This window comes from Ascaphus truei, chromosome 6 (assembly GCF_040206685.1).
Source record: "Ascaphus truei isolate aAscTru1 chromosome 6, aAscTru1.hap1, whole genome shotgun sequence".
Classification (NCBI taxonomy): domain Eukaryota; kingdom Metazoa; phylum Chordata; class Amphibia; order Anura; family Ascaphidae; genus Ascaphus; species Ascaphus truei.
In genome coordinates this window covers 137,338,054-137,365,165 of record NC_134488.1, presented here as the reverse complement: position 1 = coordinate 137,365,165, position 27,112 = coordinate 137,338,054, and the positions used below count along the sequence as shown (strand labels likewise).

The following is a 27,112-nucleotide window of genomic DNA, read 5'->3' as shown; positions in this document are numbered from 1 at the left end:
GATCCGGGTCACCGCTGGCAGTGTGTGGGTTAACAGGTTGAGCGATGCTCTGAGGGGTTAAGTCGGCCTGCGCGATGCTCTGCGGCTCTCAGTACACAGGAAGTTATCAGTATGGGATGCAGAACAGGCCAGCCCACGCATGTGATCAGCAATGCCACGTGTCAATACCATGGACACGCCTGTGTTACTACTAAAGCACTGCAGGGGTTGGGTTACCAGGCAGTACTAAGAAGAAGTACTAAGGCAGAAGGGGGCCACCACCAAGTCAGGTTGGCACGATATCCCTGCTTCAGCACAGGTGGCTCAATCAGCGGCTCAGTCTTTGACTGCACCACCTGTGCTGAAGCAGGGATATCCGGAGAACATGGCCTGGTGGTGCCCCCGTGTTGTAAAGGAATTGGATGGGCCTCGCCGGACATATCTATTGTTAACTCTTTCAGGGACAGGCTTTTAATAAAGGCAGCTAGGAGGGGAGGGGTTATGTAAAGGGGAGGGGTTATGTAAAGGGGAGGGGTTATGTAAAGGGGAGGGTTATGTAAAGGGAGAGGAGGGGTTATGTAAAGGGGAGGGGTTATGTAAAGGGGAGGGGTTATGTAAAGGGGAGGGTTATGTAAATAGAGGAGGGGTTATGTAAAGGGGAGGGGTTATGTAAAGGAGAGGAGGGGTTATGTAAAGGTGAGGGGTTATGTAAAGGGGAGGGGTTATGTAAAGGGAGGGGTTATGTAAGGGGAGGGGTTATGTAAAGCGGGAGGTGGGGTTATGTAAAGGAGGAGGGGTTATGTAAATAGAGAGGAGGGGTTATGTAAATAGAGAGGAGGGGTTATGTAAAGGGGAGGGGTTATGTAAATAGAGAGGAGGGGTTATGTAAATAGAGAGGAGGGGTTATGTAAATAGAGAGGAGGGTTATGTAAAGGGGTGGGGTTATGTAAATAGAGAGGAGGGGTTATGTAAATAGAGTGGGGGGGTTATGTAAATAGAGAGGAGGGGTTATGTAAATAGAGGAGGGTTATGTAAATAGAGAGGAGGGGTTATGTAAATAGAGAGAAGGGGTTATGTAAATAGAGAGGAGGGGTTATGTAAATAGAGAGGAGGGGTATGTAAAGGGGAGGGGTTATGTAAATAGAGAGGAGGGGTATGTAAAGGGGAGGGGTTGTGTAAAGGGGAGGGGTTGTGTAAAGGGGAGGGGTTTGTGTAAAGGGGGGGGGTTTGTGTAAAGGGGACGAGGGGTTTGGTAAAGGGGACGAGGGGTTATGTAAAGGGGGAGGCGGGGTTATGTAAAGGGGGAGGCGGGGTTATGTAAAGGGGGAGGCGGGGTTATGTAAAGGGGAGGCGGGGTTATGTAAAGGGGAGGCGGGGTTATGTAAAGGGGAGGGGTTATGTAAAGGGGAGGGCTTATGTAAAGGGGAGGGCTTATGTAAAGGGGAGGGCTTATGTAAAGGGAGGGGTTATGTAAAGGGATGGGTTATGTAAAGGGAGGGGTTGTGTAAAGGGGAGGGTTGTGTAAAGGGGAGGGTTTGTGTAAAGGGGAGGGGTTTGTGTAAAGGGGAGGGTTTGTGTAAAGGGGAGGGTTTGTGTAAAGGGGAGGGTTTGTGTAAAGGGGAGGGGTTATGTAAAGGGGAGGTGTTATGTAAATAGAGGAGGGGTTATGTAAACAGAGAGGAGGGGTTTATGTAAAGGGGAGGTGTTCTGTAAAGGGGAGGGGTTCTGTAAAGGGGAGGGGTTATGTAAAGGGGAGGGGTTCTGTAAAGGGGAGGGGTTATGTAAAGGGGGCGGTTATGTGAAGGGGAGGGGTTATGTAAAGGGGAGGGGTTATGTAAAGGGGAGGGGTTATGTAAAGGGGAGGGGTTATGTAAAGGGGAGGGGTTATGTAAATAGAGGAGGGGTTATGTAAACAGAGAGGAGGGGTTTATGTAAAGGGGCGGTTCTGTAAAGGGGAGGGGTTCTGTAAAGGGGAGGGGTTATGTAATGGAGGCAGTTCTGTAAAGGGGAGGTGTTTATGTAAAGGGGAGGTGTTTATGTAAAGGGGAGGGGTTATGTAAAGGGGAGGGGTTATGTAAAGGGATCGGAGGTTATATTACACACAGATATAATGTTTCTTTTGCCTTAATACATATATAGCCCCCGTATCCCTCAGGGGATTGTCACATGCTGCGGCTTAGTTAATAGGGCGGCTGCATTTGCAATTACGGCCTTTTCAGTGCAAGGGAGCCTGCGCTGGCAGTTCTGAATAGAGACAAGTAAGAGAGGCTGCAGTTACATGTTGCTAGGCAACCAGTGAAGCTGTGAGAGATGACAGTTTAGACAGCTTTTAAAAAGAGTTGGAGCTGGGGGAGTTAGGGTGTGTGTGCAGGGAGCAGTAGCCCCTAGCACTAGGCCTAGTTACCCCCAGAGGTCCCAGATAAGTTACCATTCCCCAGTTTGTGGTTGCTTCAGGGACAGGCCCTACGTAAGGAGATCTGCCCCTTTAGCTATTTGGTTAAGTTAGGACACCCTCAGTGTCGAGCAGCCTGATTGCTGGGTCTGGGCCCAGACCCCTCAGTTACATAGAGACTATCTTCGTGGAGGCCCAGCCAAGCAGTGACTGCGGCCGGCCGGCTACAGGCGGATCCCCGTCAAGGTACAGACGGTGTGGAGCTGTGGTGATATTATCCACGCTGTAAGTCGCCCCACGCGTAGGAGGACATCACGTCGGATCAGACGGATCCATACCGGTTGTATAGCGGTACCCGCGGGCTGGAGCCCCGGGCAGGTATCTATAAATAGTCCAGGGATAGCGCTATCTCCATCACACGTGGGTGGGTTTGGACATAAGGTACTCTGGGGAATACTTATGTTGATGTGTGCACCCGGTGCACGTCCATGTGTACGGCTATATGCATTATTCTGTGTGGTACAGGTACCGAAGTTATTAGTATTAGCAATAGTAAACAGTTATTAGCATACACTGTGTGCGTGTCTTATTATTGTGGTTCCTGTAAGAGGACCATCCCACTCAGGTGGGAACCCTTACAGGTGGAGGCGCTGTGTACGACGAATCAGGTAACCCCAGGCTCCCAGTGGCGGAGATTCAGGTTTTCTGTGAGCCTATCAGGTAACGCACCACACCCGGTAACATAAGTGTATTTCCCCACATGGTCCCCGTCTGCGATAGGGGGGGGGGGGGGGGAGGTGTTACACATAAGGAGTGCCGAGTCCTGTTCTGTTTCTGCACAAGATTTAATCCCCAAAGACAGCCCGGGGTATCACACTCGGGGTAACGGGGCAGAAACATCTCATTCCAAGCAGCAGAACACAGCGTTACCGCGTCAGTATCCGGTAATTAGGGGACTGTCCCTGAGGGGCCGGCTGGGCACATCCCAAAGTTACAACGATCAGCGTTAAATCACAGAACAGTTCAAGAAAATGCAGAATTCCTATAATATCCCAATTTTACACCAAGATTTCCCCTGAATGGATTTTACATCCGAAATACACCCCCCCCCCCCCACTGCTCCCCTTCCCCACGCCTCCTTCTCTCGTTTCTCTATCTCTGGGGGTATTGGTTACACAGAAGTCCCGTCACCACATGCGGAGAGACACACGGACAGAAGCATGTTCTGCGTGACTGAGGGCCACGGAGCCACGTCCCAGCGGAGCCGGCGACACGTCCCTCCTCCGCAGTCCTGGGAAGGAACAGATAGGAGAGTTAGTGTATAGTGCAGAACACAGGCTCTGCCGCTGCTGCTCTGCCGCTGCTGCTCTGCCGCTGCTGCTCTGTCTGACCCGAGGCACAGGGATGTGATGTAATGCCAGAATGAGGAGAGCGTCACAGGACGAGGAGAGCGTCACAGAAGGAGGAGAGTGTCACAGAAGGAGGAGAGTGCGTCACAGGACGAGGAGAGCGTCACAGGACGAGGAGAGCGTCACAGGACGAGGAGCGCGTCACAGGACGAGAAGAGCGTCACAGGACGAGGAGAGCGTCACAGGATGAGGAGAGCGTCACAGAATGAGGAGAGCGTCACAGAATGAGGAGAGCGTCACAGGAGGAGGAGAGCGTCACAGAACGTGGAGAGCGTCACAGGACAAGGAGAGCGTCACAGAAGGAGGAGAGCGTCACAGGACGAGGAGAGCGTCACAGAACGTGGAGAGCGTCACAGGACGAGGAGAGCGTCACAGAAGGAGGAGAGCGTTACAGGACTAGGAGAGCGTCACAGGATGAGGAGAGCGTTACAGGACTAGGAGAGCGTCACAGGATGAGGAGAGCGTCACAGGATGAGGAGAGCGTTACAGGACTAGGAGAGCGTCACAGAATGAGGAGAGCGTCACAGGATGAGGAGAGCGTTACAGGACTAGGAGAGCGTCACAGAAGGAGGGAGCGTCACAGGACGAGGGGAGCGTCACAGGACGAGGAGAGCGTCACAGGACGGAGGAGAGCGTCACAGGACGAGGAGAGCGTCACAGAATGAGAAGAGCGTCACAGGACGAGGAGAGCGTCACAGGACGAGGAGAGCGTCACAGAATGAGGAGAGCATCACAGGACGGAGGAGAGCGTCACAGGACGAGGAGAGCGTCACAGAAGGAGGAGAGCGTCACAGGACGAGGAGAGCGTCACAGAACGAGGAGAGCGTCACAGAACGTGGAGAGCGTCACAGGACGAGGAGAGCGTCACAGAATGAGGAGAGCGTCACAGAACGAGGAGAGCGTCACAGGACGAGGAGAGCGTCACAGGACGAGGAGAGCGTCACAGGACGAGGAGAGCGTTACAGGACGAGGAGAGCGTCACAGAACGAGGAGAGCGTCACAGGACGAGGAGAGCGTCACAGAACGTCACAGAAGGAGGAGAGCGTCACAGAATGAGGAGAGCGTCACAGAACGTCACAGAAGGAGGAGAGCGTCACAGAATGAGGAGAGCGTCACAGGACGGAGGAGAGCGTCACAGGACGAGGAGAGCGTCACAGAACGTCACAGAAGGAGGAGAGCGTCACAGAATGAGGAGAGCATCACAGAACGTCACAGCAGGAGGAGAGCGTCACAGAAGGAGGAGAGCGTCACAGGACGGAGGAGAGCGTCACAGGACGAGGAGAGCGTCACAGAAGGAGGAGAGCGTCACAGAACGAGCAAAGCGTCACAGGAGGAGGAGAGCGTCACAGGACGAGGAGAGCGTCACAGAACGAGGAGAGCGTCACAGGACGAGGAGAGCGTCACAGGACGAGGAGAGCGTCACAGAATGAGGAGAGCGTCACAGGACGAGGAGAGCGTCACAGAAGGAGGAGAGCGTCACAGGACGAGGAGAGCGTCACAGAACGTGGAGAGCGTCACAGGACGAGGAGAGCGTCACAGAAGGAGGAGAGCGTTACAGGACTAGGAGAGCGTCACAGGATGAGGAGAGCGTCACAGGATGAGGAGAGCGTTACAGGACTAGGAGAGCGTCACAGGATGAGGAGAGCGTCACAGGATGAGGAGAGCGTTACAGGACTAGGAGAGCGTCACAGAAGGAGGAGAGCGTCACAGGACGAGGAGAGCGTCACAGGACGAGGAGAGCGTCACAGGACGAGGAGAGCGTCACAGAATGAGGAGAGCGTCACAGGACGAGGAGAGCGTCACAGAAGGAGGAGAGCGTCACAGGACGAGGAGAGCGTCACAGAAGGAGGAGAGCGTCACAGAATGAGGAGAGCGTCACAGGACGAGGAGAGCGTTACAGGATGAGGAGAGCGTCACAGGACGAGGAGAGCGTCACAGGACGAGGAGAGCGTCACAGGACGAGGAGAGCGTTACAGGACGAGGAGAGCGTCACAGAAGGAGGAGAGCGTCACAGAACGTCACAGAAGGAGGAGAGCGTCACAGAATGAGGAGAGCGTCACAGGACGTCACAGAAGGAGGAGAGCGTCACAGGACGGAGGAGAGCGTCACAGGACGAGGAGAGCGTCACAGAAGGAGGAGAGCGTCACAGAACGAGCAAAGCGTCACAGGAGGAGGAGAGCGTCACAGGACGAGGAGAGCGTCACAGAATGAGGAGAGCGTCACAGGACGAGGAGAGCGTCACAGAAGGAGGGAGCGTCACAGGACGAGGGGAGCGTCACAGGACGAGGAGAGCGTCACAGGACGAGGAGAGCGTCACAGAACGAGGAGAGCGTCACAGAACGAGGAGAGCGTCACAGGACGAGGAGAGCGTCACAGAAGGAGGGAGCGTCACAGGACGAGGGGAGCGTCACAGGACGAGGAGAGCGTCACAGGACGAGGAGAGCGTCACAGAACGTGGCGAGCATCAGAGGACGAGGAGAGCGTCACAGGACGAGGAGAGCGTCACAGGACGAGGAGAGCGTCACAGGACGAGGAGAGCGTCACAGGACGAGGAGAGCGTCACAGAACGTGGCGAGCATCAGAGGATGAGGAGAGCGTCACAGGACGAGGAGAGCGTCACAGGACGAGGAGAGCGTCACAGAACGTGGCGAGCGTCACAGGACGAGGAGAGCGTCACAGAACGTGGCGAGCATCAGAGGACGAGGAGAGCGTCACAGAACGTGGCGAGCATCACAGGACGAGGAGAGCGTCACAGGACGAGGAGAGCGTCACAGAACATGGCGAGCGTCACAGAACATGGCGAGCGTCACAGAACATGGCGAGCGTCACAAAACATGGCGAGCGTCACAGAACATGGCGAGCGTCACAGGACGAGGAGAGCGTCACAGGACGAGGAGAGCGTCACAGGACGAGGAGAGCGTCACAGGACGAGGAGAGCGTCACAGAAGGAGGAGAGCGTCACAGAAGGAGGAGAGCGTCACAGGACGAGGAGAGCGTCACAGGATGAGGAGAGCGTCACAGAAGGAGGAGAGCGTCACAGAAGGAAGAGAGCGTTACAGGACGGAGGAGAGCGTCACAGGACGAGGAGAGCGCCACAGAACGTGGCGTGTGCGAGAGTACCCATGTGCTTCTTGCAGTGATACTGACCTCTGCATTTACATGAAGAGGGGCTGTGTGTCCGATGTGGTCGCGCACACAGACTCAGCGCTGCCCTTGTATATGGGACTTCTCTTCTCAGTATTCACCCTGTGATCGGAGAGACGGAGATACACATTTATATACAGTCACATGAACCCATCACTACCAGGAGTCTGTCATGCTCTGGAACCTGCTCTGGAACCTGCTCTGGAACCTGCACTGGACCGTGAGGAAGAACATGTTTGAGATGTCCTGTCTGTGCCACATGCAGAAGGAGGAACAGGAACCACTCTCTCTCTGCGGCACAATGTCACCATGTGGAGAAAGGGACACAACCCCCCTACCCCCTGCTGGTGTCGCTGTGTCCCCCTGCAGTGGGCGACAGACACGTTGGGTGATAAGTTCCTCCAGTGTCACCTTGCGGGGCGATGGACAGACTTATTACATCACGGAACAAAACAGTAGGTTCCACGCTCCAAAAGCCCAGTTACCCCAAAGTATTTGGGAACATCTCCGTACCTGCTGATAAGAGCAACGTTTTGGAACCAGAATACCCTTCTATCAGCTTTTCTACACATCAAATATCCAACCTTAGTAAAGGAGAAGGTCCCGTCACTCACACATATGAAACGCGAGGTAGCCGCGGCAGTGCGTCACGGCATCAATATCAGGCGCTCTGTAAAACAACATGGGCTCTTCTAACTCTCTATAGGGTCAGATATATGTGCGGGACGCCTGCTCGAGGGCTGTCCTGATATTTAGCCAAATCTGCGTTGTTTTCTGGGCTTGCAAGCTGTCAGACTTGGTGAATAATTTGGTTCCGGAGCCGCCATTAATAATCCCCCAACTGTTTATCTGCCTATTTGAAGAGTGCTGCCCGAGTCTGTGTCATCATGTCCCCTTGTGGTGAGCTGGGCAGAACTTTTACATCCCAGTGTCCCTTCCGTGTCGCGGTGTGGGAGGTGATCAAAGGTCAGTGATGGGGGTCAGGCGACCGGACACTCACCAGCTGATATGCGGTTTTCTCATCTGGCGATTGCGGTGACGAATGCAGAGGACGAGAAGAGTTATCACAAGGAGCAGCAGCATCACGGCCGGAGCAGCAATGTACAGCAGGAAATCTTCCACTCCGGCGCCAGCTGAAAAACAGACTGCCATTCAGTGTACAGCATTTTGGGGCAGATTTACTAAGCGCTGCAAAGATATTAGGCTCCCATTTAAGTGTCTCTGCTGAGCAGTGACGATGCTGCGCTAGTTACCATACAAATACTCGGTGTGTTTGGGTATCACCCGCAGCGAGAAGCTCTTCGTCTTGACCAGGTCATAATCCTCGGGGTGACGGGCCTGGCATGTGTACCTTCCTGCCTGCTCCGGATTCACCTTCGTGAGATACAGGGTGTCCGAGGGCATAATCCAGTCACCGAACTGCAGAGACATAGCAGGATACACTTCCTATAAGAATCTGCTGGAGGGGCGGGGTCTCCCCCGGGGATGGGGCTGGGGTCTCCCGCCCTTCAGAGATGGGGCTGGGATCTCCCCCCCCCAGGGATGGGGCAGGTGTCTCCCGCCCTTCAGAGATGGGGCTGGGATCTCCCCCCCCCCCCAGGGATGAGGCAGCAAGGGTCTCCCCCCAGGAATAGGGCAGGGGTCTCTCCTCGCCCCCGCAGGGATAGGGTGGGTGTCTCTCTTTGCCTCCCTAGGGATAGGGTGGGGGTCTCTTGCTTCCCCCAGGGATGTCAACTGTATAATAAACACTGCTAGTTTACAAAAATATGGGTAAGGTGTAGTTTGTGGCGCACAGCGGCAAAAACCAGGTCATGTGGCAATACAAATATATTTATTCAAGCTGCATTAAAAAACGGTAAAGAGTACAACACTCCTACGCGTTTCGTGCTGTGAGGCACTTTATCAAGGAGCCCGACGTCACAGACCCCTGAAGAAGGTGTCCGACACGTTGGGCATGTGTGCAATTTGGATGGATTTCTAACAATGCAATACAATCATTTTTACCGATTACCGATTTTACCGACACTTAGTGCCGTGCCGGTAATATAGGTCACTTGTGATCTTATTTTGACTATGCCTTATCTCCTCTGCCGTGCACCACGACTGCCTCCTGGGAAAGGCTCTTTACCCCGTGTGTGTGTGTGTGTGTGTGCGCGCGTGGCCATTGTGTGTGTGTGCGTGGCCATAGTGTGTGTGTGTGTGTGCGCGACCATAGTGTGTGTGTGTGTGTGTGCGCGGCCATAGTGTGTGTGTGTGTGTGTGCGCGACCATAGTGTGTGTGTGTGTGTGTGCGCGCGGCCATAGTGTGTGTGTGTGTGCGCGGCCATAGTGTGTGTGTGCGTGGCCATAGTGTGTGTGTGTGTGTGTGTGTGTGTGTGTGTGTGTGTGTGTGTGTGTGTGTGTGTGTGTGCGCGGCCATAGTGTGTGTGTGTGTGTGCGCGGCCATTGTGTGTGTGTGCGCGGCCATAGTGTGTGTGTGTGTGTGTGTGTGTGTGTGTGTGTGTGTGTGTGTGTGTGTGTGTGTGCGCGGCCATAGTGAGTGTGTGTGTGTGTGCGCGACCATAGTGTGTGTGTGTGTGTGTGTGTGCGCGGCCATAGTGTGTGTGTGTGTGTGTGCGCGGCCATAGTGTGTGTGTGTGCGCGGCCATAGTGTGTGTGTGTGTGTGTGTGCGCGGCCATAGTGTGTGTGTGTGCGTGGCCATAGTGTGTGTGTGTGCGCGGCCATAGTGTGTGTGTGTGTGTGTGTGTGTGTGTGTGTGTGCGCGGCCATAGTGTGTGTGTGTGTGTGTGTGTGTGTGTGTGTGTGTGTGTGTGCGCGGCCATAGTGTGTGTGTGCGCGGCCATAGTGTGTGTGTGTGTGTGTGTGCGCGGCCATAGTGTGTGTGTGTGTGTGCGCGGCCATAGTGTGTGTGTGTGTGTGTGTGTGCGCGGCCATAGTGTGTCTGTGTGTGTGGATATATATATCACCTCACTCACCTGCTGGCTCCACTCATAGTAAGGCTCCAGCGAGGAGGCTGCAGAGCACTTAATGGTCACATCGGACCCTTCGTCCACTAGCAGAACATCCCCCACGTTGGGGTTCCAGGTTTCGGCCCGCTGGAAGTATATGTCACGCAGGTCTAGGGGAAGAGATGGGGAGATTAATGGGGGGAGAGCGGGGGGGAGGGCGGGGAAGAGGGAGGAAAATGGAAGGGATGGGGAGGAGAGAGACAAAGGGAGAATGAAAGTACGGGACAGGATAAAAGAGAAGATAAGAGCTGGGAGAGCAGGTGATACTCTGACATCTACAAGATATATATGCGCACGCTCCATCGTTAACAAGAGATGGAGAAACACCATGGTGGAGAATACAAGGTCCTCAGAAAGAGCAGCCAGAATCGTCATTCAGTTATCACAGAGATACAGGCCTCAAATAATCCAAGTGTCTGCTCCAACACCAAGTCACATGGACAATGACGTGGAGACTTCTACAGTGACATCAACCAACTCAACACCAAGTCACATGGACAATGACGTGGAGACTTCTACAGTGACATCAACCAACGCAACACCAAGTCACACGGACAATGACGTGGAGACTTCTACAGTGACATCAACCAACTCAACACCAAGTCACACGGACAATGACATGGAAGCTTCTACCATGAAATCAACCAACTCAACACCAAGTCACACGGACAATGACATGGAGACTTCTACAGTGACATCAACCAACTCAACACCAAGTCACACGGACAATGACGTGGAGACTTCTACAGTGACATCAACCAACTCAACACCAAGTCACACGGACAATGACATGGAGACTTCTACAGTGACATCAAGCAACTCAACACCAAGTCACACGGACAATGACATGGAGACTTCTACAGTGACATCAACCAACTCAACACCAAGTCACACGGACAATGACATGGAGACTTCTACCATGAAATCAACCAACTTAACAACAATGGAAAGTGTCACCTCAAGATCTTTATGGGAGATTTCAGTGCATGATTGGTGCCCATCAGAAAGACCAAGCATCGGTGGGTAAGTGTGGGTACGGTAACGGGCATAAACGTGGCACAGATTGGCAGAATGTGAAAACTTCTTCATCATTAATTAATGCTTCAAGAAGAATCCAAACAGAACATGGACATGGAACGGACCCAATGGAATGAAGAATGAAATCGACTATCTCCTAATTAACAAGGAACACGTGATGAGACGCACCGTCCTTAACGGTTCTGACACAACAAGTGATCACCGATTGGTTCGCTGCAGATTACATCCGAATGCGACGTTGGAAAGAAGAAAAGTGATTAAAAATATGACGGAAACGATCAACATCAAGAAGCTCAAGAATAACCGCAGAGAATGTCACCGAACTGGACAATCGCTTCAGCTCAAAATGCATACGGACACTTTAACAAACAATTATGAAGATTGTAGTTGAAAGAACTGGAGGAATCGATAACAAAAACCGGACGAGGAGACCACAGGAAATGAATATGCAGAGCTGTGCGAGCCGCTCCGCAAACACGTAACTGGTTATGTAAGGAAATGGATCTGTGATACGGTAAGGAAGACACTGGGAGATAACACCAGCTTAAAGAAGACAAACGCCGCGACTTGTGGTTGGGAAGAAATCACCGCAATCAAACACGATGGTGGATCATCAATAAAGGATAGTGCAGTTATCATAAAGAGAGCTGAGAACTTGTACGAGAACACGGATATCTCAGGGCACAATCCAGCAGAGGACACGCGAGGAGGCACCACGGAGGATGTACCATGCTTCTTCTTCTTCTTCTTCCAGAAGTGGCAAAAGAAATAAAACCCATGTGAAGAATGGGAAGGCTCCCGGGGAAGATGGAATTACAACTAAAACCGTGAAAGAAGCCGGGGGAGAGAACCCGGCAAACGTCTTTACACGTGGCTCGAAGAACAGGAACATCCCACAGCAATGGAGTAAAGCCATAGTTATCCTCATCCACAGGAGACTAAGGAGACCTCAAGAACTACAGACCCATCAGTCTACTTCCAATCACATGCCACATTGTTACACAGATGCTCACTAATCGGCTGCAGAAGACTCTGGGCTTTGCCCGGCCAAGAGAACAAGCGGGATTTCCGTGGATAGAACACAACGGGCCACGTCCACGTCATGAAAGCAGTGATTTCCCGAAGAAATAAATACGATCTACCTCTCTTTAGGATTCGGTGTACACCTCAGCGGGTTTAAATGCATTAAGAAGACATAAGTGGTGGAGAAGCGTACTGTAAACTAATATTATCAGGAACATTCACGAGAATGTCACATCAACCATTAGATATCATGAAGTTACAAGCGAGATAAGGATCAGTAAGGGAGTGCGGCAGGAAGACACCGTGTCACCAGGATCAGCAAGGCAGTGCGGCAGGGAGACACCGTGTCACCAGGATCAGTAAGGGAGTGCGGCAGGGAGACACCGTGTCACCAGGATCAGTAAGGGAGTGCGGCAGGGAGACACCGTGTCACCAGGATCAGCAAGGCAGTGCGGCAGGGAGACACCGTGTCACCAGGATTAGTAAGGGAGTGTGGCAGGGAGACACTGTGTCACCAGGATCAGTAAGGGAGTGCGGCAGGGAGACACTGTGTCACCAGGATCAGTACGGGAGTGTGGCAGGGAGACACTGTGTCACCAGGATCAGTAAGGGAGTGCGGCAGGGAGACACCGTGTCACCAGGATCAGTAAGGCAGTGCAGCAGGGAGACACTGTGTCACCAGGATCAGCAAGGGAGTGCGGCAGGGAGACACCGTGTCACCAGGATCAGTAAGGGAGTGCGGCAGGGAGACACTGTGTCACCAGAATCAGTAAGGGAGTGCGGCAGGGAGACACCGTGTCACCAGGATCAGTAAGGGAGTGCGGCAGGGAGACACTGTGTTACCAGGATCAGTAAGGGAGTGCGGTAGGGAGACACCGTGTCACCAGGATCAGTAAGGGAGTGTGGCAGGGAGACACCGTGTCACCAGGATCAGTAAGGGAGTGCGGCAGGGAGACACAGTGTCACCAGGATCAGTAAGGGAGTGCGGCAGGGAGACACTGTGTCACCAGGATCAGTAAGGGAGTGCGGCAGGGAGACACCGTGTCACCAGGATCAGTAAGGGAGTGTGGCAGGGAGACACCGTGTCACCAGGATCAGTAAGGGAGTGCGGCAGGGAGGCACCGTGTCACCAGGATCAGTAAGGGAGTGCGGCAGGGAGGTACCGTGTCACCAGGATCAGCGAGGGAGTGTGGCAGGGAGGCACCGTGTCACCAGGATCAGTAAGGGAGTGCGGCAGGCAGACACTGTGTCACCAGGATCAGCGATGCAGTGCGGCAGGGAGACACCGTGTCACCAGGATCAGCGAGGGAGTGTGGCAGGGAGACACCATGTCACCAGGATCAGCGAGGGAGTGCGGCAGGGAGACACTGTGTCACCAGGATCAGTAAGGGAGTGCGGCAGGGAGACACTGTATTACCAGGATCAGTAAGGGAGTGCGGCAGGGAGACACTGTGTCACCAGGATCAGTAAGGGAGTGCGGCAGGGAGACACTGTATCACCAGGATCAGTAAGGGAGTGTGGAAGGGAGACACCATGTCACCAGGATCAGTAAGGGAGTGCGGCAGGGAGACACTGTGTCACCAGGATCAGCGAGGCAGTGCGGCAGGGAGACACTGTGTCACCAGGATCAGTAAGGGAGTGCGGCAGGGAGACACTGTGTTACCAAAGCTTGTCACTTAAACACTTGAAGAATTGTTCAAGACAAAGGAATCAAAATCAACAGTGAATATTTAAATCACCAACAATTTGCAGGTGACATTGTTATTTTTGCCACAAGTCCAGAAGACGTCCAGCAACAAATTTGAGAACTCGCTGAAGAAAGTAAGAATGTGGCCTCCGTATGAACCTCAGCGAGACCAAAGTGATGTTCAACAAACGTGATGTCTGCAAAGATTGAAATAACTCGAAAGAACTAGAAGAAGTTGAAGACTAGGTCTACCTTGGCCGGCAAATAACAATGGTTGGGGACGTTTTGGATGAAATCAACAGGAGAATAAAGATGGGATGGAGGAATTTGGACAAAACAAGACCATTTGTAAAGTGAACCTTCCACTGCGCCTCAAGAGGAAAGTTTTCCACCAAGGTGTTCTGCCCGTGCTCACGTACGGATGTGACTCTTGGACCCGAAGTGCGAAAATAATTCAGAATCTTCAGACAATGCAAAGTGTGGAGAGATGCATGCTGGGTATTACCCAAAGAGACAAGAAAAAGAATGAATGGGTTCGAAACCAAAACAAAATTCTGTGACATCCTCACAAGGATGAAGAAATTAAAATGGCGGCGGACTGGACATATCACAAGAAGAAATGACCATCGTTGGACAAAGATGAAACTCAACTGGATTCCAAGAGAGATTAAGACAACAAAAAGTAAGATGGGAGGACGGGATGAGGGATTGTGGGGAGCGACATGGAGAAGAGAGGCTGTAACCGCAGGACCTGAGAGATCATTGGGGAGGCTTCATCCAGAAGGGAGGAGACAAGGGCTGAAGATGATGATATATACTGTACATATTATATGTACACACACACACATATATACATATATATTTTCCACACACACAGTGATGGTCACTCACAGTACACAGGGATGGTGACGTTTTCGGATGCCTCATTTTCACGGCTCTGGTTGCCATTAGAAACACAGCGGTATGGACCGCTCTGCCACTCGGAGATATCCTTCAGCTGCAGCAGAAGGCGGCCATATTCTCGAGTCACGTTAAGGTTATAATACCAACAGCGGAAGTAACGGCCTGTGTCCAGGTCAATCCATGTCTTCATCCACTGAGAGAGAGAGAGAGAGAGAGGAGAAAGTGAAGAGAGAGAGAGAGAGAGAGAGAGAGAGAGAGAGAGAGAGAGAGGAGAAAGTGGAGAGAGAGAGGAGAAAGTGGAGAGAGAGAGAGAGAGAGAGAGAGAGAGAGAGAGAGAGAGAGAGAGAGAGAGGGAGGAGAAAGTGACGAGAGAGAGGAGAAAGTGAAGAGAGAGAGAGAGGAGAAAGAGAGGAGAAAGTGAAGAGAGAGAGAGAGAAGAGAGAGAGAGAAGAGAGAGAGAGGAGAAAGTGAAGAGAGAAAGAGGAGAAAGTGAAGAGAGAGAATAGAGAAAGAAGAGAAGGTTATAACACTGGAAAAACACTGTCCCCCCCCAAGCATCTTGTCTGCAGTATCCTGTTGGAATACAGGAGATTTGGATACACCTCCCAGAAGAAGACTGCACGACACCTATTGTGGACTCTCCTACGTTGGCCTTATCTGCCAACGCACCAGTTAGTCCTGTGTCTCTGTGTTATTCACCAACACGGATAATGCGCTTTTTCGACCCGTTTTTCCTTGTCCACCAAGTTTGGTGTAAATGTGAGAGAGAATATTACACGAAAAGGAAAAGACGTTTCCCCAATTTGGGGGATTTGTAGCATTTGGATAATTTTTCAGTACACTTTAGTAAGAAGATCGAAGCAAAATGTGTAATACAGGACTGCGCACAGGTACTGACACGTGTGTGAGGCCTGCGATAGTGTCCGATAACAGGACTGCGCACAGGTACTGACACGTGTGTGAGGCCTGCGATAGTGTCCGATAACAGGACTGCGCACAGGTACTGACACGTGTGTGAGGCCTGCGATAGTGTCAGATAACAGGACTGCGCACAGGTACTGACACGTGTGTGAGGCCTGCGCTAGTGTCCGATAACAGGACTGCGCACAGGTACTGACACGTGTGTGAGGCCTGCGATAGTGTCCGATAACAGGACAGCGCACAGGTACTGACACGTGTGTGAGGCCTGCGCTAGTGTCAGATAACAGGACAGCGCACAGGTACTGACACGTGTGTGAGGCCTGCGATAGTGTCCGATAACAGGACTGCGCACAGGTACTGACACGTGTGTGAGGCCTGCGATAGTGTCAGATAACAGGACTGCGCACAGGTACTGACACGTGTGTGAGGCCTGCGATAGTGTCCGATAACAGGACAGCGCACAGGTACTGACACGTGTGTGAGGCCTGCGATAGTGTCAGATAACAGGACAGCGCACAGGTACTGACACGTGTGTGAGGCCTGCGCTAGTGTCCGATAACAGGACTGCGCACAGGTACTGACACGTGTGTGAGGCCTGCGATAGTGTCCGATAACAGGACTGCGCACAGGTACTGACACGTGTGTGAGGCCTGCGATAGTGTCAGATAACAGGACTGCGCACAGGTACTGACACGTGTGTGAGGCCTGCGATAGTGTCCGATAACAGGACTGTGCACAGGTACTGACACGTATGTGAGGCCTGCGATAGTGTCCGATAACAGGACTGCGCACAGGTACTGACACGTGTGCGAGGCCTGCGATAGTGTCAGATAACAGGACAGCGCACAGGTACTGACACGTGTGTGAGGCCTGCGATAGTGTCCGATAACAGGACTGCGCACAGGTACTGACACGTGTGTGAGGCCTGCGATAGTGTCAGATAACAGGACTGCGCACAGGTACTGACACGTGTGCGAGGCCTGCGATAGTGTCAGATAACAGGACAGCGCACAGGTACTGACACGTGTGTGAGGCCTGCGCTAGTGTCAGATAACAGGACAGCGCACAGGTACTGACACGTGTGTGAGGCCTGCGATAGTGTCCGATAACAGGACTGCGCACAGGTACTGACACGTGTGTGAGGCCTGCGATAGTGTCCGATAACAGGACTGCGCACAGGTACTGACACGTGTGTGAGGCCTGCGATAGTGTCCGATAACAGGACTGCGCACAGGTACTGACACGTGTGTGAGGCCTGCGATAGTGTCAGATAACAGGACTGCGCACAGGTACTGACACGTGTGTGAGGCCTGCGATAGTGTCCGATAACAGGACTGTGCACAGGTACTGACACGTGTGTGAGGCCTGCGATAGTGTCCGATAACAGGACTGCGCACAGGTACTGACACGTGTGTGAGGCCTGCGATAGTGTCCGATAACAGGACTGTGCACAGGTACTGACACGTGTGTGAGGCCTGCGATAGTGTCCGATAACAGGACTGTGCACAGGTACTGACACGTGTGTGAGGCCTGCGATAGTGTCCGATAACAGGACTGTGCACAGGTACTGACACGTGTGTGAGGCCTGCGATAGTGTCCGATAACAGGACTGTGCACAGGTACTGACACGTGTGTGAGGCCTGCGATAGTGTCCGATAACAGGACTGTGCACAGGTACTGACACGTGTGTGAGGCCTGCGATAGTGTCCGATAACAGGACTGCACACAGGTACTGACACGTGTGTGAGGCCTGCGATAGTGTCCGATAACAGGACTGTGCACAGGTACTGACACGTGTGTGAGGCTGCGATAGTGTCCGATAACAGGACAGCGCACAGGTACTGACACGTGTGTGAGGCCTGCGATAGTGTCCGATAACAGGACAGCGCACAGGTACTGACACGTGTGTGAGGCCTGCGATAGTGTCCGATAACAGGACTGCGCACAGGTACTGACACGGGTGTGAGGCCTGCGATAGTGTCCGATAACAGGACAGAGCACAGGTACTGACACGTGTGTGAGGCCTGCGCTAGTGTCAGATAACAGGACTGCGCACAGGTACTGACACGTGTGTGAGGCCTGCGATAGTGTCCGATAACAGGACTGCGCACAGGTACTGACACGTGTGTGAGGCCTGCGATAGTGTCAGATAACAGGACTGCGCACAGGTACTGACACGTGTGTGAGGCCTGCGATAGTGTCAGATAACAGGACTGCGCACAGGTACTGACACGTGTGTGAGGCCTGCGCTAGTGTCCGATAACAGGACTGCGCACAGGTACTGACACGTGTGTGAGGCCTGCGATAGTGTCAGATAACAGGACTGCGCACAGGTACTGACACGTGTGTGAGGCCTGCGATAGTGTCAGATAACAGGACTGCGCACAGGTACTGACACGTGTGTGAGGCCTGCGATAGTGTCGGATAACAGGACTGCGCACAGGTACTGACACGTGTGTGAGGCCTGCGATAGTGTCCGATAACAGGACTGCGCACAGGTACTGACACGTGTGTGAGGCCTGCGATAGTGTCCGATAACAGGACAGCGCACAGGTACTGACACGTGTGTGAGGCCTGCGATAGTGTCCGATAACAGGACAGCGCACAGGTACTGACACGTGTGTGAGGCCTGCGATAGTGTCCGATAACAGGACTGCACACAGGTACTGACACGTGTGCGAGGCCTGCGCTAGTGTCAGATAACAGGACTGCGCACAGGTACTGACACGTGTGCGAGGCCTGCGATAGTGTCCGATAACAGGACTGCGCACAGGTACTGACACGTGTGCGAGGCCTGCGCTAGTGTCCGATAACAGGACTGCGCACAGGTACTGACACGTGTGTGAGGCCTGCGATAGTGTCCGATAACAGGACAGCGCACAGGTACTGACACGTGTGTGAGGCCTGCGATAGTGTCCGATAACAGGACTGCACACAGGTACTGACACGTGTGCGAGGCCTGCGCTTGTGTCAGATAACAGGACTGCGCACAGGTACTGACACGTGTGCGAGGCCTGCGATAGTGTCCGATAACAGGACTGCGCACAGGTACTGACACGTGTGCGAGGCCTGCGCTAGTGTCCGATAACAGGACTGCGCACAGGTACTGACACGTGTGCGAGGCCTGCGCTAGTGTCCGATAACAGGACTGCGCACAGGTACTGACACGTGTGTGAGGCCTGCGATAGTGTCCGATAACAGGACTGCGCACAGGTACTGACACGTGTGTGAGGCCTGCGATAGTGTCCGATAACAGGACTGCGCACAGGTACTGACCCGTGTGTGAGGCCTGCGATAGTGTCCGATAACAGGACTGCGCACAGGTACTGACCCGTGTGTGAGGCCTGCGATAGTGTCCGATAACAGGACTGCGCACAGGTACTGACACGTGTGTGAGGCCTGCGATAGTGTCCGATAACAGGACTGCGCACAGGTACTGACACGTGTGTGAGGCCTGCGATAGTGTCAGATAACAGGACTGCGCACAGGTACTGACACGTGTGTGAGGCCTGCGATAGTGTCCGATAACAGGACTGCGCACAGGTACTGACACGTGTGTGAGGCCTGCGATAGTGTCCGATAACAGGACTGCGCACAGGTACTGACACGTGTTTGAGGCCTGCGATAGTGTCCGATAACAGGACTGCGCACAGGTACTGACACGTGTGCGAGGCCTGCGATAGTATCAGATAACAGGACTGCGCACAGGTACTGACACGTGTGCGAGGCCTGCGATAGTGTCCGATAACAGGACTGCGCACAGGTACTGACACGTGTGTGAGGCCTGCGATAGTGTCCGATAACAGGACTGTGCACAGGTACTGACACGTGTGTGAGGCCTGCGATAGTGTCCGATAACAGGACTGCGCACAGGTACTGACACGTGTGTGAGGCCTGCGATAGTGTCCGATAACAGGACTGCGCACAGGTACTGACACGTGTGTGAGGCCTGCGATAGTGTCCGATAACAGGACTGCACACAGGTACTGACACGTGTGTGAGGCCTGCGATAGTGTCCGATAACAGGACTGCGCACAGGTACTGACACGTGTGTGAGGCCTGCGATAGTGTCCGATAACAGGACAGCGCACAGGTACTGACACGTGTGTGAGGCCTGCGATAGTGTCCGATAACAGGACTGCGCACAGGTACTGACACGTGTGTGAGGCCTGCGATAGTGTCCGATAACAGGACTGCGCACAGGTACTGACACGTGTGTGAGGCCTGCGATAGTGTCAGATAACAGGACAGCGCACAGGTACTGACACGTGTGTGAGGCCTGCGATAGTGTCCGATAACAGGACAGCGCACAGGTACTGACACGTGTGTGAGGCCTGCGATAGTGTCAGATAACAGGACTGCGCACAGGTACTGACACGTGTGTGAGGCCTGCGATAGTGTCAGATAACAGGACTGCGCACAGGTACTGACACGTGTGTGAGGCCTGCGCTAGTGTCAGATAACAGGACTGCGCACAGGTACTGACACGCGTGTGAGGCCTGCGATAGTGTCCGATAACAGGACTGCGCACAGGTACTGACACGCGTGCGAGGCCTGCGATAGTGTCAGATAACAGGACTGCGCACAGGTACTGACACGTGTGCGAGGCCTGCGATAGTGTCCGATAACAGGACTGCGCACAGGTACTGACACGTGTGTGAGGCCTGCGATAGTGTCCGATAACAGGACAGCGCACAGGTACTGACACGTGTGTGAGGCCTGCGATAGTGTCCGATAACAGGACAGCGCACAGGTACTGACACGTGTGTGAGGCCTGCGATAGTGTCCGATAACAGGACTGCGCACAGGTACTGACACGTGTGTGAGGCCTGCGATAGTGTCCGATAACAGGACTGCGCACAGGTACTGACACGTGTGTGAGGCCTGCGATAGTGTCCGATAACAGGACTGCGCACAGGTACTGACACGTGTGTGAGGCCTGCGATAGTGTCCGATAACAGGACTGCGCACAGGTACTGACACGTGTGTGAGGCCTGCGATAGTGTCCGATAACAGGACTGCGCACAGGTACTGACACGTGTGTGAGGCCTGCGATAGTGTCCGATAACAGGACTGCGCACAGGTACTGACACGTGTGTGAGGCCTGCGATAGTGTCAGATAACAGGACTGCGCACAGGTACTGACACGGGTGTGAGGCCTGCGATAGTGTCCGATAACAGGACTGCGCACAGGTACTGACACGTGTGTGAGGCCTGCGATAGTGTCCGATAACAGGACTGCGCACAGGTACTGACACGTGTGTGAGGCCTGCGATAGTGTCAGATAACAGGACTGCGCACAGGTACTGACACGTGTGTGAGGCCTGCGATAGTGTCCGATAACAGGACTGCGCACAGGTACTGACACGTGTGTGAGGCCTGCGATAGTGTCAGATAACAGGACTGCGCACAGGTACTGACACGTGTGTGAGGCCTGCGCTAGTGTCCGATAACAGGACTGCGCACAGGTACTGACACGTGTGTGAGGCCTGCGATAGTGTCAGATAACAGGACTGCGCACAGGTACTGACACGTGTGTGAGGCCTGCGATAGTGTCAGATAACAGGACTGCGCACAGGTACTGACACGTGTGTGAGGCCTGCGCTAGTGTCCGATAACAGGACTGCGCACAGGTACTGACACGTGTGTGAGGCCTGCGATAGTGTCAGATAACAGGACTGCGCACAGGTACTGACACGTGTGTGAGGCCTGCGATAGTGTCCGATAACAGGACTGCGCACAGGTACTGACACGCGTGTGAGGCCTGCGATAGTGTCCGATAACAGGACTGCGCACAGGTACTGACACGTGTGTGAGGCCTGCGCTAGTGTCAGATAACAGGACTGCGCACAGGTACTGACACGTGTGTGAGGCCTGCGATAGTGTCCGATAACAGGACTGCGCACAGGTACTGACACGTGTGTGAGGCCTGCGATAGTGTCAGATAACAGGACTGCGCACAGGTACTGACACGTGTGTGAGGCCTGCGATAGTGTCCGATAACAGGACTGCGCACAGGTACTGACACGTGTGTGAGGCCTGCGATAGTGTCCGATAACAGGACTGCGCACAGGTACTGACACGTGTGTGAGGATGCGATAGTGTCCGATAACAGGACTGCGCACAGGTACTGACACGTCTGTGAGGCCTGCGATAGTGTCCGATAACAGGACTGCGCACAGGTACTGACACGTGTGTGAGGCCTGCGATAGTGTCCGATAACAGGACTGCGCACAGGTACTGACACGTGTGTGAGGCCTGCGATAGTGTCCGATAACAGGACTGCGCACAGGTACTGACACGTGTGTGAGGCCTGCGATAGTGTCCGATAACAGGACTGCGCACAGGTACTGACACGTGTGTGAGGCCTGCGATAGTGTCCGATAACAGGACTGCGCACAGGTACTGACACGTGTGTGAGGCCTGCGATAGTGTCCGATAACAGGACTGCGCACAGGTACTGACACGTGTGTGAGGCCTGCGATAGTGTCCGATAACAGGACTGCGCACAGGTACTGACATGTGTGTGAGGCCTGCGATAGTGTCGGATAACAGGACTGCGCACAGGTACTGACACGTGTGTGAGGCCTGCGATAGTGTCAGATAACAGGACTGCGCACAGGTACTGACACGTGTGTGAGGCCTGCGCTAGTGTCCGATAACAGGACTGCGCACAGGTACTGACACGTGTGTGAGGCCTGCGATAGTGTCAGATAACAGGACTGCGCACAGGTACTGACACGTGTGTGAGGCCTGCGATAGTGTCCGATAACAGGACTGCGCACAGGTACTGACACGTGTGTGAGGCCTGCGATAGTGTCCGATAACAGGACTGCGCACAGGTACTGACACGTGTGTGAGGATGCGATAGTGTCCGATAACAGGACTGCGCACAGGTACTGACACGTGTGTGAGGCCTGCGATAGTGTCCGATAACAGGACTGCGCACAGGTACTGACACGTGTGTGAGGCCTGCGATAGTGTCCGATAACAGGACTGCGCACAGGTACTGACACGTGTGTGAGGCCTGCGATAGTGTCCGATAACAGGACTGCGCACAGGTACTGACACGTGTGTGAGGCCTGCGATAGTGTCCGATAACAGGACTGCGCACAGGTACTGACACGTGTGTGAGGCCTGCGATAGTGTCAGATAACAGGACTGCGCACAGGTACTGACACGTATGTGAGGCCTGCGATAGTGTCAGATAACAGGACTGCGCACAGGTACTGACACGTGTGTGAGGCCTGCGATAGTGTCCGATAACAGGACTGCGCACAGGTACTGACACGTGTGTGAGGCCTGCGATAGTGTCCGATAACAGGACTGCGCACAGGTACTGACACGTGTGTGAGGCCTGCGATAGTGTCCGATAACAGGACTGCGCACAGGTACTGACACGTGTGTGAGGCCTGCGATAGTGTCCGATAACAGGACTGCGCACAGGTACTGACACGTGTGTGAGGCCTGCGATAGTGTCCGATAACAGGACTGTGCACAGGTACTGACACGTGTGTGAGGCCTGCGATAGTGTCAGATAACAGGACTGCGCACAGGTACTGACACGTGTGTGAGGCCTGCGATAGTGTCCGATAACAGGACAGCGCACAGGTACTGACACGTGTGTGAGGCCTGCGATAGTGTCAGATAACAGGACTGCGCACAGGTACTGACACGTGTGTGAGGCCTGCGATAGTGTCAGATAACAGGACTGTGCACAGGTACTGACACGTGTGTGAGGCCTGCGATAGTGTCCGATAACAGGACTGCGCACAGGTACTGACACGTGTGCAAGGCCTGCGATAGTGTCCGATAACAGGACTGCGCACAGGTACTGACACGTGTGCGAGGCCTGCGATAGTGTCCGATAACAGGACTGCGCACAGGTACTGACACGTGTGTGAGGCCTGCGATAGTGTCAGATAACAGGACTGCGCACAGGTACTGACACGTGTGTGAGGCCTGCGATAGTGTCCGATAACAGGACTGCGCACAGGTACTGACACGTGTGCGAGGCCTGCGATAGTGTCCGATAACAGGACTGCGCACAGGTACTGACACGTGTGTGAGGCCTGCGATAGTGTCCGATAACAGGACTGCGCACAGGTACTGACACGTGTGTGAGGCCTGCGATAGTGTCCGATAACAGGACTGCGCACAGGTACTGACACGTGTGCGAGGCCTGCGATAGTGTCCGATAACAGGACTGCGCACAGGTACTGACACGTGTGTGAGGCCTGCGATAGTGTCCGATAACAGGACTGCGCACAGGTACTGACACGTGTGTGAGGCCTGCGCTAGTGTCCGATAACAGGACTGCGCACAGGTACTGACACGTGTGTGAGGCCTGCGATAGTGTCCGATAACAGGACTGCGCACAGGTACTGACACGTGTGTGAGGCCTGCGATAGTGTCCGATAACAGGACTGCGCACAGGTACTGACACGTGTGTGAGGCCTGCGATAGTGTCCGATAACAGGACTGCGCACAGGTACTGACACGTGTGTGAGGCCTGCGATAGTGTCCGATAACAGGACTGCGCACAGGTACTGACACGTGTGTGAGGCCTGCGATAGTGTCCGATAACAGGACTGCGCACAGGTACTGACACGTGTGTGAGGCCTGCGATAGTGTCCGATAACAGGACTGCGCACAGGTACTGACACGTGTGTGAGGCCTGCGATAGTGTCAGATAACAGGACAGCGCACAGGTACTGACACGTGTGTGAGGCCTGCGATAGTGTCCGATAACAGGACTGCGCACAGGTACTGACACGTGTGTGAGGCCTGCGATAGTGTCAGATAACAGGACTGCGCACAGGTACTGACACGTGTGTGAGGCCTGCGATAGTGTCAGATAACAGGACTGCGCACAGGTACTGACACGTGTGTGAGGCCTGCGATAGTGTCCGATAACAGGACTGCGCACAGGTGCTGACACGTGTGTGAGGCCTGCGATAGTGTCCGATAACAGGACTGCGCACAGGTACTGACACGTGTGTGAGGCCTGCGATAGTGTCCGATAACAGGACTGCGCACAGGTACTGACACGTGTGTGAGGCCTGCGATAGTGTCCGATAACAGGACTGCGCACAGGTACTGACACGTGTGTGAGGCCTGCGATAGTGTCCGATAACAGGACTGCGCACAGGTACTGACACGTGTGTGAGGCCTGCGCGTGTGTCCGATAACAGGACTGTGCACAGGTACTGACACGTGTGTGAGGCCTGCGATAGTGTCCCATAACAGGACTGCGCACAGGTACTGACACGTGTGTGAGGCCTGCGATAGTGTCAGATAACAGGACTGCGCACAGGTACTGACACGTGTGTGAGGCCTGCGATAGTGTCCGATAACAGGACAGCGCACAGGTACTGACACGCGTGTGAGGCCTGCGATAGTGTCCGATAACAGGACTGCGCACAGGTACTGACACGTGTGTGAGGCCTGCGATAGTGTCAGATAACAGGACTGCGCACAGGTACTGACACGTGTGTGAGGCCTGCGATAGTGTCCGATAACAGGACTGCGCACAGGTACTGACACGTGTGTGAGGCCTGCGATAGTGTCAGATAACAGGACTGCGCACAGGTACTGACACGTGTGTGAGGCCTGCGATAGTGTCAGATAACAGGACTGCGCACAGGTACTGACACGTGTGTGAGGCCTGCGATAGTGTCCGATAACAGGACTGCGCACAGGTACTGACACGTGTGTGAGGCCTGCGCGTGTGTCCGATAACAGGACTGCGCACAGGTACTGACACGTGTGTGAGGCCTGCGCTAGTGTCAGATAACAGGACTGCACACAGGTACTGACACGTGTGTGAGGCCTGCGATAGTGTCCGATAACAGGACTGCGCACAGGTACTGACACGTGTGTGAGGCCTGCGATAGTGTCCGATAACAGGACTGCGCACAGGTACTGACACGTGTGTGAGGCCTGCGCTAGTGTCCGATAACAGGACTGCGCACAGGTACTGACACGTGTGTGAGGCCTGCGATAGTGTCCGATAACAGGACTGCGCACAGGTACTGACACGTGTGTGAGGCCTGCGCTAGTGTCCGATAACAGGACTGCGCACAGGTACTGACACGTGTGTGAGGCCTGCGATAGTGTCCGATAACAGGACAGCGCACAGGTACTGACACGTGTGTGAGGCCTGCGATAGTGTCCGATAACAGGACAGCGCACAGGTACTGACACGTGTGTGAGGCCTGCGATAGTGTCCGATAACAGGACAGCGCACAGGTACTGACACGTGTGTGAGGCCTGCGATAGTGTCAGATAACAGGACTGCGCACAGGTACTGACACGTGTGTGAGGCCTGCGCTAGTGTCCGATAACAGGACAGCGCACAGGTACTGACACGTGTGTGAGGCCTGCGATAGTGTCCGATAACAGGACTGCGCACAGGTACTGACACGTGTGTGAGGCCTGCGCTAGTGTCCGATAACAGGACTGCGCACAGGTACTGACACGTGTGTGAGGCCTGCGATAGTGTCGGATAACAGGACTGCGCACAGGTACTGACACGTGTGTGAGGCCTGCGATAGTGTCCGATAACAGGACTGCGCACAGGTACTGACACGTGTGTGAGGCCTGCAATAGTGTCGGATAACAGGACTGCGCACAGGTACTGACACGTGTGTGAGGCCTGCGCTAGTGTCAGATAACAGGACTGCGCACAGGTACTGACACGTGTGTGAGGCCTGCGCTAGTGTCCGATAACAGGACTGCGCACAGGTACTGACACGTGTGTGAGGCCTGCGCTAGTGTACGATAACAGGACTGCGCACAGGTACTGACACGTGTGTGAGGCCTGCGATAGTGTCCGATAACAGGACTGCGCACAGGTACTGACACGTGTGTGAGGCCTGCGATAGTGTCAGATAACAGGACTGCGCACAGGTACTGACACGTGTGTGAGGCCTGCGATAGTGTCAGATAACAGGACTGCGCACAGGTACTGACACGTGTGTGAGGCCTGCGATAGTGTCCGATAACAGGACTGCGCACAGGTACTGACACGTGTGTGAGGCCTGCGATAGTGTCCGATAACAGGACTGCGCACAGGTACTGACACGTGTGTGAGGCCTGCGATAGTGTCAGATAACAGGACTGCGCACAGGTACTGACACGTGTGTGAGGCCTGCGATAGTGTCCGATAACAGGACTGCGCACAGGTACTGACACGTGTGTGAGGCCTGCGATAGTGTCAGATAACAGGACTGCGCACAGGTACTGACACGTGTGTGAGGCCTGCGATAGTATCAGATAACAGGACTGCGCACAGGTACTGACACGTGTGTGAGGCCTGCGATAGTGTCCGATAACAGGACTGTGCACAGGTACTGACACGTGTGTGAGGCCTGCGATAGTGTCCGATAACAGGACTGCGCACAGGTACTGACACGTGTGTGAGGCCTGCGATAGTGTCCGATAACAGGACTGCGCACAGGTACTGACACGTGTGTGAGGCCTGCGATAGTGTCCGATAACAGGACTGCGCACAGGTATTGACACGTGTGCGAGGCCTGCGATAGTGTCCGATAACAGGACTGCGCACAGGTACTGACACGCGTGTGAGGCCTGCGATAGTGTCCG

At 54.0% G+C, this 27,112-nt stretch overlaps 1 protein-coding gene across 1 annotated transcript in view; it reads right to left on the bottom strand.

Moving 5' to 3' along the window:
- Nucleotides 1-3,197: 3,197 nt before the first annotated feature.
- LOC142497969 (sialic acid-binding Ig-like lectin 16) overlaps nucleotides 3,198-27,112 on the bottom strand; it is a 50,353-nt gene continuing 26,438 nt past the window's right edge. The window contains exons 3-8 of the mRNA XM_075606455.1: nucleotides 14,573-14,777; nucleotides 9,901-10,043; nucleotides 8,178-8,343; nucleotides 7,925-8,057; nucleotides 6,928-7,026; nucleotides 3,198-3,662 (exon numbers count right to left, since the gene is read on the bottom strand). Of these exons, the coding sequence (XP_075462570.1) occupies nucleotides 6,936-7,026; nucleotides 7,925-8,057; nucleotides 8,178-8,343; nucleotides 9,901-10,043; nucleotides 14,573-14,777 (738 nt within the window). The 3' untranslated portion in view covers nucleotides 3,198-3,662; nucleotides 6,928-6,935. The remainder of the gene's footprint in view (nucleotides 3,663-6,927; nucleotides 7,027-7,924; nucleotides 8,058-8,177; nucleotides 8,344-9,900; nucleotides 10,044-14,572; nucleotides 14,778-27,112) is intronic.